A 13996-nucleotide genomic window follows, 5' to 3' on the forward strand; every position below is an offset into this window, starting at 1 on the left:
CCTTCTGTCTTGCAGCAAACGAGGATTCAGCGTTCGCTCCTTTGGCACAGGGACTCACGTGAAACTGCCAGGACCAGCCCCGGACAAGCCAAATGTTTATGACTTCAAAACAACATATGATCAGATGTACAATGATCTGCTTAGGAAAGACAAAGAACTGTATCCCTGTTGGCATGGCCTCTTTAAAAAATCCACTGTGGTTCATCCTTGAAAGGTGTAATTCATTACTTGGCATTATGCATTAGGAACAGAGAGTTGCTTGACTGGCAGACTTCAAATGATTTCAGTTTATAGGGTTTTTTTGTTTTTTACAGTGGGCCTCTAATGCTCCCTTGTAAATTGCTGAGTTACAATGCACACATCCCAAATGCTCTTCTGTAGTGTGTTAACATGTTTAGCTCTTGAATGAAAGCACATCAGTACTCACAGATTGCCCATTGCCTGCACTGCACTGTGGATCACAGCTCTCAGTGCAAAGACTGCCCTGATAATGGATCTGGGAAGAGCGACCACCTCGACATTAATGTTGTATTTAGCTCAGACAAACTGCCAGGTAAGGTTTACAGATACTTTCTCTGGGAGAGAGGATACCTTTCATTAAAGAGCTCACCCTTCTCACTGAGGATTTCGTGGTACATGATCTGTGCACCAAGAAAAAAATAACCCTATAGTGTATTATAAAAAATGGACATAGGAGAGCCCAATAACATATTTAATCCTGGAGAGCAGAGGTGATCAGGGTTAGGCACACTGCTAAAAACCATGACTAATGTCAAACTGCATGATTTTAAAATATCTATATTTAAAGTTGATTTTTTTTTTTTTTTTAGGAAAACCCACAAACCTACAAAATTGGGGCACTCACTCTAGATACTCTTTTTTTTCAACAAAGATCTTTTTTTAAAAAAAAAAAAATCAAAATGTAGGATATAGTCTTACTGTATCACATGTGATGTGCTGGTTTATTTGTTGGTGTTTTTAATCCCTCTGCCTATAGAGAAAAAGGCAAATCTTGCAAACCCAACATAATGAGGTATGTCATATCCATATCTTGATTAAAAGAACTGCTTCAAAAGAAAATAACTTGAATTGAGAATTAATTTTAACAAGCACTAGCGACTTGTGATTTCCTTTTTGCATCCTTCATTGCTGCTGTCCTGAGTATGGCAGTACTTAAAAAAACCCCCAAACAACAGAAAGCCTGCCCAGCCCCCCCGTTCAGCATGTTTAGGAGTTACCATCCTGGTTCTACTCCATGCTGGACACAGTTGCTGTGTTCCCCAAATGTATCTGCAGTGTCACAGTTAAACCTTTTCTCAGGATGAAGGAAAGCAGGTTTAAACAACAGCCATTTCAAGGGAAATAGGGCAGGAGCAATTGCCTCTGTGACTTTGCTTTTTTGATTCTCGGCTAATTTGAGGTTTTCAGACTGAAGACTCAGCACAGAAATCAACTCCATTCCCAGAAATGGGTTTTGAGGGTAAAGACTTTAACCAAAAGCAGAGCTACTCTCATCAGCGAGGTGTGGAATAGGTTTTTTGTGAACCAGGGTCCCAGGGACCTCAGTCCTTTTGGGTGAGCCTTAATTCCTAGGGGTGGTGGGCATGGGGACATGGCCTGTGTGGGGGGAGGGCCTGCTCTTCTCCTGGGCTTGGATTGGGGTGGGGAAACAAAAGGAGCTGTGTTTCCATATGATTGAGCTGCTTGTTCTGTTCCCCAGCCTTGCTTTCATCAGCTCAGTGGACATGACTCTCACCTGTAGCCTTTCCCTGTGGTCTGAAATGGTGTGTCCTGGGGACATTCCCATATGGCAGCGAGGAGCCACGGGAAGTGTGAGGGCTCAGCATCCAGTTCTGCCTCACTGGGGAGTGATCTCCATCCAGTCCCACGTGCCAGCAGGGATCCCAGGCACTGTGCACACCAGATGCTCAGTGAAATTGTGGCTGTAAGGGACATGGAACATTCCCTGCCCAAAGAGATGTCCCCAGTTTCAGAAAGCAGTGGTTTCAAACAGCAAAAAGCTGCTGCAGTGTTGGACCTCCCTCAGAGCAAGGTTAAAACTGTGTTAGAGAGAAGATCCACTGAACCTCTCCTGCTCACTTGTGGAAAGGGGGGACAACTATTAAAAACCCACTCTACAGAGACTAAAAGCACCTTCATTATAGTTAATTAGCGAAATATAGAGCACAGGCTCACATACCTTGAAGGCATATGTTGCATTTAAGAAGCACAGGAATAAGAGATTCGGTTGAGTAGGTGGTTACAGTGTCTCTAAAATGGAAGTACTTCAAAGCCTTTTAAGATGTGGTAGTTAAAACTTATAGTTAAAATAAGTACCCACATCTCCCATTGCATTTGGAGAATATAGCATTTAAATTCCCTGAGCCCTAATAGAGGGCTGTGACAAAACCATTTAAAGCTGTTCTGAATGTGGCTTTTGGTTGCTTTTTTAAAAATATTCCTCTATTATTTCTAGGACAACAGTGTAGAGGAAGATTCTGCAGCTAATCTGGAGGAGACATGGCCAGGCAGCACCTCTGGGGCTGTGTGTGTAGTACAGATACACCACCTTGTACTTGCATGTGTGATCCACCTTTCCAAGATCATGATTACTTGCCCCTTACAACTGTGTGAGGGGGTTTGAGGACTCAATTCTAATTATATGGTGGTGACTTTAAAGATGAAGCAAAAATAGATCAAAACTGGTGAGCCCTGCCTTCAAGTGAACTCAAAAATTAGTCAGGGATGAAACTTGCTAAACACCAGTTTAAATCTTCATCAGCAGGTGCTTTTATGCCCAGAGATAGGAACTGTTCAAATGGAAATTTGACCAAAATTCTGCAGCAGTAGCTCCTGGGTCCTTTATCAATGCTGACTAACTCCCTGACTGATTGTTCCTTTCCTTTTCTCAACACTGGTGTATCTGTGACCCTCACATTAAAGATGCCTAATGATTTCCTTAGATAGGTGGGCATTTTTAATTAGGATTTCTAGGCAGCCTACATCTAATCTGCAAGCCTGGCCTCTTGCTCTCTTCCCTGTGTTTTACCCCCTCTTTTAATGTGACTTGCTTTGTAACTGTAGATGGGATTCCAGTTTTAGCTCCATAGTTACATGAGGATATAAAATTGAGGGGAGGGTGGAAAAGGTGTCCTCAAGAAGTTCCTAAAGGTGTGCTTGTTAGGAGGAAAATTTCAGAAGTGAAGAAGAAAAACTGGTTTGGTACATCTCACTTGAAGACATATTGATTCTTTTCTGTCAAAAAAAAAAAAGGTAGTGATGATCTTGGTGATTGGGATCTGGTTCTTCTCTGTGAACTCCATGTTGAAGCTGGATGCCCTTGTGGTCTTGCCTTGTAGCTCAGTCTTGAGCAGTAACTTATTTAATTCTACTTCAGGTAAGCTCTTCATGCATGTATTTGTCTTACATTTTATCAGGTTTTCTCATGGATTTTGAGCTGATAAGCAGTTGTCAGCTTCTGTTCTGAGCTGTCATTGCAGTGGTCAGCAGGATAGCTTCTGTGTCTGGAGACCACTGGGATAGTTTATTTTAGATATGTTTAGGATTGGGTTTTGTGGGGTTTTTTTGTTTGTTTTTTTTTAGGTTGGGTTTGTTTTATTCTTCTCAGTTTTTTTTGAAGCCTGACCTTCCAAGAGCTAAAAATAGTTGGAAGTCGTGGCCTACCTGTCAGTGGCAAAATTCTTCCAAAGGCAGTGCAGTACAAGTCTCATTTTCTTCCTTAACGTGTCTTTCAAAGTACTTCAGTGCTCCTAGAAACAGAGGGAAGGGTGGAAAGCAGTGTTTAAACTGGATTTGAACAGGCTTCTAAGAGGCACATTTGTGTGAATCAATATGCTTCCAGCCATAGCTGAATTCCAATCCCTTTTTCTCCATAAGACCAACACACTTCACAAAGTCCCAGGCCTTTCAAACGCAGCATTTTTAGTCTGACTTCTGATCAGAATGCCTTTAATCTTGGCTTCATTTACATTAAAAAGGAAAGATATCAAATTATTAAAAATATATAAACCAGAAATATATTATTTAAATTTTATTTCCCTTGTGTTTGAACTTAGGGACACGGTAGAAACTGCAGACTCCAATCTAATATTAAATGCTTTTCAGCATCTAAAACATCTCTGCCATGCTGTCAGTCTGCCAGCTAGTCTTTCCTTAGCCAAGGTGAGTCCTGAACAAATGCTCTAAGGAATTCTGACTGCAGGATCCTATCTGAGGCTGAGGACTCTTGTAAAATCCATTTAGAATTGGAATGATTTCATTTATTGGCCCAGGTTTGGCAGTTTCATCCTGACTTGAAGGAGGGGAGCATTGAAGACTTTACCTCCCATTAACACAAAACTTCTGTGCCAGCATAAGGGATGCTTACACCTTCTTTTCCTTACAGTGATTCCAAATCCATTTTCATGGTAGTGACTGTAATTTCTTAAACTGGCATTAATTGCAAGCCAGTGTTGCACTGAGGACTGTCTCCTGCAGACTCATCCAGCGTGTTGCTTCCCCTGCATGCTGCTGTTCCAGTGGCCCTGCTGTCTTTGTGATTGTGTTCTCAGGCTTCCCAGATGCCTTAAATGAAACGGCTTAATTGATTTAGGGTTTGTAATGCTTGTGGTTTGCTTTATCTGAGGTTCCCTCTCCAGCTCTAACTCCAGGTAGTTGAAAATTACCTTTGAGTTTCACAGCACGAAGCAGTGAGAGCAGCAGAAGGCAATTTGAGAAGGGCTGTTGCAGCCCCTGCTTCCCTGAGACGTTAAATGGGGTGACTCCTTCTCTCTCACAGACCTCTCTCTCTCCTCACAGCTTCCTCAAAACTCTTCCCCCCCTCAGCCCAGTCCTACGACATTTGCTGCTCATCCTCTGGAACCTGGCGGTGGTTTCCAAACCTGAGAAGAGCATCTAAAAGTCACGGGTGACACTTCTGAACTTTCTTGCCCACTGGTCCTGACAGTGACTGTTGTATTCCTTTTTTACATGTCCCTGTCACTTACTGAACTTGGCAGGAGTTTGAGCCAAGTGATCAAACACTGGACATTCCAGCAATCCAAACTCCTCTTGAAGTTCACACTTGGCTGAGGTGCAGCTGTTGGGTGATGTGGGCAGACGTGCCACACATCTTCAAAGTCATCTTGTGGTCTGTCTCTGGTATCCTTATCTTCCTTTAGTCCCTTCAGTAGATCTGTGCCATCCCTTCTCCAGGTCTTCAGTTTTCCCTTTACTCCATTTCTTTTCCCTTTTGACTACTTGTTTCTCTCCAGTTTCACCCCCAAAAACTGTTTCAGCTGTTCAGCACCAACAAGTCATTGGCATTTGAGCTCTGGGCTTAAACTCAAGATGTTTCCTGCTTCTGCTGATGTTTGGGTAGGTACCCTCAACTTTGGGGCTCAGCCAGGCTTGAGGGAGTGAGCAGGGCTGGCACGTGGTTGTATTTGGACCAGCTGCTTTGAGCAGGCTCAGCTGGACTTCTCAGTGCAGTTCGTAGCTTAAAAATCCCAGGTAGTTGTCCTTCACAAGGAAAAACAAGCTCAGTTCTTTGCAGGTCATTAATGCAGGCACAGATGTTACCAGAAATGTTGCTTAACCCAGCTTAGTATGTTTGTTATGGTTTGGAATGGCCTATTTTAGAATCAGAGAATCACAGAATGGTTTGGGTTGGAAGGGACCTTCAAGATCACCCATTTCCACCCCCTGCCATGGGCAGGGACACCTTCCACTGTCCCAGGTTGCTCCAACCTGGCCTTGGACACTTCCAGGGATGGGGCAGCCACAGCTTCTCTGGGCAACCTGTGCCAGGGCCTCCCCACCCTCACAGGGAACAATTTCTCCCCAATATCCATCTAAACCTACTCTCTTTTCATTTTGAATCCAGTAGAATCATAGAATGGTTCAGTGTTTAGAGTACCATGAAAGACTTGTGACCAAACTGGTTTGTACTAAACCCAACCCAGTTTCAGTTCAAGTGAAAGGCAGTTTGTGCTCTGGCTGTGGAGTGAAGGCAGTTCTTGCAGCCGTAATCACCAGGCTTGGAAAGTAGATTTGTAGTGCCCAGGCCCATTTTCAGGCTTTCATTCCCTGTAAAAGGAGCTGATGCTGAAGGTGGAAGAAGGTTGGGCAGCCTCACCCTCCCCACACACATCCTTTAAGGAAATATCTGCTTCCTAGACAAATTGCCAAGCAGGGTTTAACACGATGTGAGGTGTTTATAATGCAGGTAGTAATAAATAAATTTAGATGGTGTAGAAAAGAGACCTGCAAATGGAGGTGTGAGAAGCATTCTGCTCTGCTGCTGGTTTTCCCAAAGAAGAACAGCAATGTTTGAATATGGTGGCAGCTGCACCACAGGGAATAATCAGCATGTCAACTTTTTTTGAAGATACAGAAACTTAGGGTGCCAACCATTAATTTAAAGATTTCCCCCACACACGCACTAAAAAGTATATATACATTTTAGCAAATGTTCTTTGACCAATTATGTTTAATGAAGTGGCCCCTAGAGTATTTTTACAGAATGGCCTGGTTGGAAGGGACCTTAAAGATCATCTCCTTCCAACCTCTCTCCATAGGCAGGGACACCTCCCAGTAGCCCAGGTTGCTCCAAGCCCCATCCAACCTGGCCTTGAACACTTCCAGAGATGGGGATTTTAGATGATTATGTAATTAATTTATATACCCCAAAACTTTTCAGCTCAGATCACTTGGGAGCTTCAGCTTCACGTGGGAGTTAAAATGAAAGTTACTGAATACTTGGATCAGTAAGATCACTTTTCTGTTATCATACAGGATTAGAGACTTTATGCTCATGGCTAAAAGTGTTCACCCTGTCAGTGACACAAATTACTGATAAAGTGGTTGGAGGGGTGAGGGATGTTTGGTAAAAGGCATTTCTGATGTCTAGGACAGGAATTTTAAATTTGGGTGGCAGAAGCTATGAAAACTTTAGGGGTTTATCCAAACACACACCTAACTCCTTTTTTTAAATACGTGTATATCTTCATCACTAGATTATTATGGGGTGTCCTTAGCTAAAAGGAGAGAATGCAGTCAGAAACAAAAGAAGTAGGTGGGTCTGGCCATGTCCATAAGAATGAACAACACTGGTGCATCTATTGCAAAAACCCAACTTGTACTGCACCATCTCCTTTTTACATCAAGTTTTTCCATTGCTGAGCTGTCTGGCAGGGATTTCATCCCTGTGGATCTGTTTAGCACAGTCACTGCAATAAAGGTGAACTCTGAACTGGACTCCCTGTAAAAATGTGATGGATTTACTATGCCATTGTTGGCAGGAGGTGAAGGCCTCTTAGAGAAATGCAGGCATGTTCTGTTGAGTGTGAGCATGGCAGGGAAGGTGTGACAGCAGGGAAAGGCAGGTGGAAATCTTGGGAGGACCTGCTGAGGAAGTGGCTGCTGAAGAGAAAGAGCAGAGGTGCACGGGATAGGGAGCGTGGAGTTAAAATCTGTTGGAAGGAAAGCAGAGCCTGACTTCAATGATTCCACATCTGGCAGTGTAGTGAAAACCATTAATGAGTTGTAGGATCTGCATTCACCTGAGCTCACAAAGAGAAGGAAGCTGGGTTGTGATTATGCATTGGGAGCAGTCCACATCCCCCTGCCTGCTCGAGGGGTGCTGTGCTCCTTTCTGCAGGGTGAAAAAGATTTCAGGCAACCAAATATGAAAGTGTCATGAATCTTTTAACTGCTTATTTCAGTCTCCTTTTATAGGCAGATGGACCCTTGGAGGAAAAAAAAAAAAAAAGCTGTAAGTTGGCAGCAGAAAGCTCGGCTGTGAGGCAGAAAGCTTGTGTGGGTTTTTGGAATATGCGTAATTCTGTCTCCAGGCTCAGTCAGGAAAGCTAGGGGACAGATGCCAGCAACATTTTATCCTAGAAAGGGAAAAAAGAGAACCCAAAAAAGTGTGTGGGATGTTGTGAATTTCTTTTTTTTTTCCCCTTGAACTGCATGATGTAGAAGCGAGGACTACGGAGCCCAGAAAGGGCTCCCCTTCCAACAGAACAAAGCAACACAGCCAGGTGTTGACAGGTATTTTGAAAATGCAGTCATTTTCCAAATGCTCTAGAAATAACCAGAGGTCTGAAATGGCTTCATCAAAGTGTTTGGGTTTTTTTTTTCCCAAGCATGACAAACCCAAGGAGAGTTTACAGGGGTGCTGAGAGGAAGCAGTGGGTGCTGGTGTGCAGGAGCTGCTTGTGAGAAAGCTTTGGGCTATGAAGGACAATTCTTTAATAATATAAGGAGAAATCTTTTGGGAAAGAAGAGTGGTAAAAGGCTTGGGAGCAACCTGGAGAAAAGAAATGTGGTCCAAGTCAGTTGGCTGAGAGAGAGAATTGACTACATATATTTGTGATCAACAGCTTATCATTCCATTTGTGGTGCAGAATTGAAATCTGAGGTAGTTGAAGTGCAGTGGTGCAGACACAAAAGAACCCACTATATTTGCAACATAAAGTAGATCTAATAGGTAGAAAGATGGGTTCAGTTCTTGATAGAGCTTAAACACTTGAAAGATTTAAAAGCTTTGGAGGCTGTTTGCTTGAAGACTGTTCAAGAACACCTTGGAGCACATGGTGCACATCTGGCTACCAAGGGGGAGTAGAACTTGAGCTATCAGAGGGCAACAGCAAAAAGGTAGGAAGAAAGTTGTTTTTTTTTTTGTTACAAAAATATTAGGACTGTTCTCTGAAAAGAAATACATGTATGTGACCTTTTAGCAAGGAAATAAGCCAAGATGACCCCTCACATACTGCTACTAATGATTTTTTTTTTCTCAGAATCCTGTTACCTCAGGAAATTATAGGCTGCTATTTGAATGTAAAAATACCTATTTAGATGGCTAAAAATACAGCAGTGTCAAAGTAAGGAAGAGGTGCATCTGCCTCCAGGCTTTCTCCATTCAAACCTTTCCTGGCATTGTAAAGCTTGGCCTTCAGAGGGAGTTTGGTTTTACTCAGGCGAGTAGATTCGTGTGACAGTCAACCCTGGAGTGCTCCTGGTGGAACTGTGTGTCCCAGAAGGCTCAGGAAACAGTGGGATTGGTGAATCCTGCCTGAAAGGGGGATGCAGGTTGTTAAACCTCAAGGTTACAGTAGCAGCACAAATATAGCTCCCAGGCAGCATAACAGATTCCTCTCACACGGTGATGAGGCTCTGACAGGCATAAAGTCAGTGTTTTTCTTATTCCCTAAATGGGAATGTATCTTGGGATATTTTTAAGGGATATGCTTCTTTTATTTCCTTGACTTTCTTTAGGAGTTCAGTTGCATAAACCCAAGGCCCACGTGGGGCTTTGTGCAGGTGACACCACAGACACCCTGGAATTGCCTTTGAAGGGGGAGGCCCCTGGAGTGAATGTAGGACATTGTGCTTATGCAAACAGGGCAGGCTGTGTGTTCTAAACATTATGGATACAAAAATAGTTGCCCAAGAAAAGTTGTCCTTCTGAGCTCTTCTGGGGGCCCCCTAAAGCTGCCCTGCCATTGCACTGGTGACAGTGGCAGGTCTCTGCATGAATTACCCTGATGGGGGTCACACTGTCATCTTGGGAGTCTCTTTAATGGTCATTGAACTTTATATTTGCAAACAGAAAGAATCTTATTTTGAAGATACAGTAATAATTTAACTTGTACTGGTCATTTGCTCAAAAACATGACTTGTCTTAAAGTGAAGGTACTTAACTCAAGCGACTTCAGATACACACAGAATGGAATTTTACACATGTTGGACAGAAATAAGAGAATCAAGCCACGACCAGAGAGATTCCAGAACTGCAAAGATGTTTTTGATTTGATCCTAACGTGTGAAGAAAGAGTCTATGATCAAGTAGTAGAAGGTAAGGACCTTGAACTGATAAACCAAGTTAACTTTGGGTGCTTTTTTTCCTCCCCCTCCTCCCTGAAGTCCTTCACAAATCTGGAACCACCTCTGTCTCCTCCAACTGCTGCTGCTGGAACACGAGTGGGGACAAGAGCTTGCAGTTATTGATGCAGACTTTTTGTACCAGAGCTGGGATGGCTGAGCACTTGTTTCTAAAAGATGTTGGCAGCTGCAGGGAGTGTGTATGTGTAGCAATATTAAGGGCTGACATAAGGAAATCTGTAGAAACTCAGGTAACATGTTTGGTTTGGAAATGCCCATGGATCTCAAAAACCAACAAGTTGTATGAGATGAGCATTTTTCCACCCTGGGTTGATGGAGCAACAAAACCTTAAGACCTCTTCCTTATGCAACTTCCCTTCCCTGCAGAAGGCTTCCTGTGACCTACTGAGCAGTTTATCCATATTAGATACCTCTTGTACAGGTGGAGAAGCTGTTCCTGAGTGTTGTTAACACTGTGCAAACGTGGCATGGCTTTGCCTTGAATGAGTCAAAGTGAGATATGCCAGAAGCATCTGGGCTGGGGGTTGGGTGCCACATGATCTCAGTGCACAGGCTCCATGTGAACTCACCTAAAACCTTGGGCTCTCAGCAGTGACTCAGTTCCTGGGCTGAGAAACCTTGTCTGCCTCTGGAAATGCTGGATACAGGATTTAAGGGGTTCCTTTCACACTGAAAGACCAGCCAGCTCAATTAGTATCATACACACAACTTAGAGGGCTGTTGCCTTGGCTTTTCCATCCTCAGTGGTCACGTCACAGGCAGTGCAGGGCACATTTGGGCTCCTGCAAAGCGAGCAGTCAGTGTTCTGAATGCTTAAGGGAAGGGTTGAAATGTGTGAGTAAGTTCTGAGGGCAGCTCTGGCACTTGAGGGAGCCTTCAGCAAGTGCAGCGCGTCTCATGTAGAAAGTAACTTTCCCTCTGATGTTTTAGGTGAGTATCCTGAGGAAGGGAAGGGAAGATCAACCCTTTGCTGATTTTCCAGTTGTGCATCTCTCTCCCTTCATGGTAATAATGCCCTTCACAATCAGCCCAAATGGCTCTGGGTGTGGAACCCATGGAGGCCTCAACGGGTTTGCCAAAGTGAAGGTGCAGGATGGGGATGGGAGAGAACTTTTATGTCCAGTAGGAAGGGTGTTAGAGAGGCACAGCAATAGTACAAGGGCCCACTAGTAGGAAAAGGATGGAGGGGTTTTTTTCCCCCTCCACCCCTTGTTAATAAGTGGACACATTAAAGCTAGAATTTTTTAGTGTGACTTGTAGGAGTTCACCTTGCAGTGTCACATTCAGAGTGCTGGATGAACAGTGCTTTTTTTAAAAAAATGAGCAATCAAAACCTTCCAGGTGAGGAAGCCCAAAATCATTCTTGATTTTTGAGACTCCTGATCGTGGTTTTTGATCGTGGTTTTTAAAGAGTAAAGTGAGCAGTAACCTTCCTTGAGCAGGGCAAATAAACTGTCGTGACCCTTCCACAAATCTGAATTATTCTGTGTCCAAAATCCATTTCTCGTTTTTGAAATGAAAGGGACAATGTGTAAGACAAATAAAAAAATATTCTAAAAACTGGTTTGGGAAAGACTGATATGACATTGCCTGGGCATTTTTAAAAACCTTGTTAATACTTTGTGTGTAAAACACGATACAGTTCCACCCCGAGTTTTGCTGTTACGTGTGTTTTGTTTTCAAATAGATTTAAATTCCAGAGAGCAGGAGACGTGTCAGCCAGTCCATGTGATCAATGTGGACATTCAGGATAACCACGAGGAGGCCACTCTGGGTGCTTTCCTCATCTGTGAGCTCTGCCAGTGTGTAAGTAGAGAGGGCTCCTTGCCTGGGGGTGCCAGGGACTGCACAGGGGGCTGGGCTTTGCTTAGTGCTCCTGAAAGGTGCTGCATATTGCAGAAGTGGGGGCAGTAAAATCCGTGTCAAGGATTGTAAGTTCCCAAGTTCTCCTGGTTATTTTCAGAGCTCTTGGGCAAATTGATGATCTTAACCACGGGTTTGTGGTTTCCAAAGTGAAACAATTTGAATTAGGTGGGATTTAAACGTCAGAGTTGCATTCTGAATCCTGGTATTCTGGAAAAAAATCCCTTTATAGGTGTGTTTCATAGCACCCCAGGGCTGTGTGTGTGATGTGGAACAAAACACTGGTGCCCCAGCCCTTGGTGTAAGACTGAAATGAGCTGCACTCAGACAATGAAACTGAGAGCAGAGGAAGGACCTGTGTCCTTTTACACTGCCCAGGTTGAGGAGTTCACCTATTCCAGGGTGGCAACAGGCTTTCTTTTTTTTAACTCCAGCCTGTGTGGTCTATTTTGGTCTCAAATCCTTTCCAGATTCAAAAAGCCTAAGAGGGTTCAAGGACTTGAAATTTTAGCCATCTGTTCAGTGTGTGCCTGGAGCTATTCTGGAGGGTTCTTAGCTGGTGGGGAGGGATGTTGCCTACTCAACAAAGTGCTAGTGAAGTGCCAGTTGGGTGGGTTGGGGAAGGAAGGATCTGCAGATAAACATAAAGCAGAATATCTGTGCATTTGGGAGTGCTGGGAATGTCAATAAAGCACCCAAGGGCTGCACTGTCGGGCACAGCCTCCTGCTGGGTTAGATTTCCCAGGGAGCCAAAAGCCTGGGATTATTACAGTTTTCTAAACAGCATCATATCCTTGGAGTCTGGTTGCTTAGTCTTTTTTCTCTTCTAGATACAGCACACAGAAGACATGGAAAATGAAATAGATGAGCTGTTACAGGAATTTGAAGAGAAAAGTGGAAGGACTTTTCTTCATACTGTCTGCTTTTATTAAAGCACATCTGTCTCTTAGGCCTTAATACAGATGAGGGAAGCATGTGTTTAAATTTCTGATTATACTGTATTTTCCTGGAAAATGAATATTGATCTTTTTTTGTTTGTTTGTTTGTTTAAAACCTCCTTTTCAGTGTCTTTTTGTTTCAGGTGTTCTGTCACAGGTAGGCAGAGGTACTGGTTGGGCTTGTACATATGAAATGATGAAAAGTATACACAAAGGCCACCTATTTAAAAATTAAATTCAAGTTCTTTTCTAAATCCTACTTTAATTATTACAAGTAGGTTTTTAATTATAAAGAGAATGTTTCTTGAATATAAGTTTATAATGTATTTTTCCAGCTTACAAATTTATTTTATTTCAGTTGTGCTTTTTTTTTTGGCTTTTTTTTTTTTTTTTAAATTTAATGTGACAGAATGGCTGAGGATGTGAATGGAACAATTAAATAACTGAGTATCTGTATATTATTAGCTATAAAGTTGGAAGCATCCAATAAAAATGAAAAACCTTTAAGTTTGTCTGTTTTCAAAGTAGCAGCTGAGGAAGCGTGTGCTCTTTTTGAGGTAAAACACAAAGTATCTGTGTGAGATGAATAAAACTTGAGAGGCTGTAACTGTAGCAGTCAGAGCCCAATGTAAAAGGAAGATGGGGAGAAATGGCAGACTCCACTATCAACAGAAATAATTTAAATTTGTTTTTTTTTTTTTTAACCAAAGTAGTTTTGAATAGAAGCATTTTCCTCCCTTGCAGCAACAGTAAATGTGCTTGTTATGGCTCAAAATCCAGAAAGTGGGTATGTGTACACAGAGCAAAAGTCTGCTCAAACTGATAAAAGTTAAACCAAATTATTGCACATTCAAAATGTGACTGGTGAAGTGTTGTTGCTTACAGGCAAGAGAGGATCTTAAAAGTTGTTTTGTTAAAAGAACCTGTGAACAATTTGGAGCAAACGAGGCTCTTCTGGGGTGGCTGGGGACAACAAACAAAGTGAAGCAGCATCAAGTGGGGTTTGTGCTCCTGGCTTCTCCCATTCCATCACTGACCTCTGGCAGCTTGCAGGAATTACCTCATTTTCTTTGTTAACTGTTTTGCACATGCAGGGGTTTGGTGCAAGTGCTTTCAGCTCAGGTTAGTGTCACCCCTCTGTGCAGACAGCTTTGTCTGTGTGGCAGTAAATCGTGAGGTGATGCTGCTTAACCTCTGTCAGTGAACACACAGCTATTAAAGAGCAGCATTTCGGGTTCCACACCTGAGAACTGCAAGTCCCTGTTGGAAAATAACTTCTTGGCAGC

General features: G+C 43.0%; 1 protein-coding gene across 2 annotated transcripts; it reads left to right on the forward strand.

The window, feature by feature from the left end:
* Nucleotides 1-13213, forward strand: SSU72 (SSU72 homolog, RNA polymerase II CTD phosphatase). 2 transcript variants are annotated; one of them, XM_027658204.1, is made up of 4 exons: nt 1-553; nt 9695-9862; nt 11597-11715; nt 12603-13213. In XM_027658204.1, the coding sequence occupies exons 1-4, from the start codon at nt 406-408 to the stop codon at nt 12702-12704; spliced, it is 537 nt and encodes a 178-aa protein (XP_027514005.1). In that variant the 5' UTR covers nt 1-405; the 3' UTR covers nt 12705-13213. The 2 variants fall into 2 exon arrangements, with proteins under 2 accessions (XP_027514005.1, XP_027514006.1); XM_027658205.1 differs by having other exon boundaries at nt 3-553; nt 9700-9862.
* Nucleotides 13214-13996: the final 783 nt, after the last annotated feature.

This window comes from Corapipo altera, unplaced genomic scaffold (assembly GCF_003945725.1).
Source record: "Corapipo altera isolate COAL_440 unplaced genomic scaffold, ASM394572v1 301, whole genome shotgun sequence".
NCBI classification, from domain to species: Eukaryota; Metazoa; Chordata; class Aves; order Passeriformes; family Pipridae; genus Corapipo; species Corapipo altera.

Coding starts and splice junctions, on each gene's coding strand:
- SSU72 (XM_027658204.1), top strand. CDS start 406: ATGAAAGCACATCAGTACTCACAGATTGCCCATTGCCTGCACTGCACT. Junction 554..9,694: donor TAGCTCAGACAAACTGCCAG/GTAAGGTTTACA, acceptor CTTGTCTTAAAG/TGAAGGTACTTAACTCAAGC. Junction 9,863..11,596: donor CTATGATCAAGTAGTAGAAG/GTAAGGACCTTG, acceptor GTTTTCAAATAG/ATTTAAATTCCAGAGAGCAG.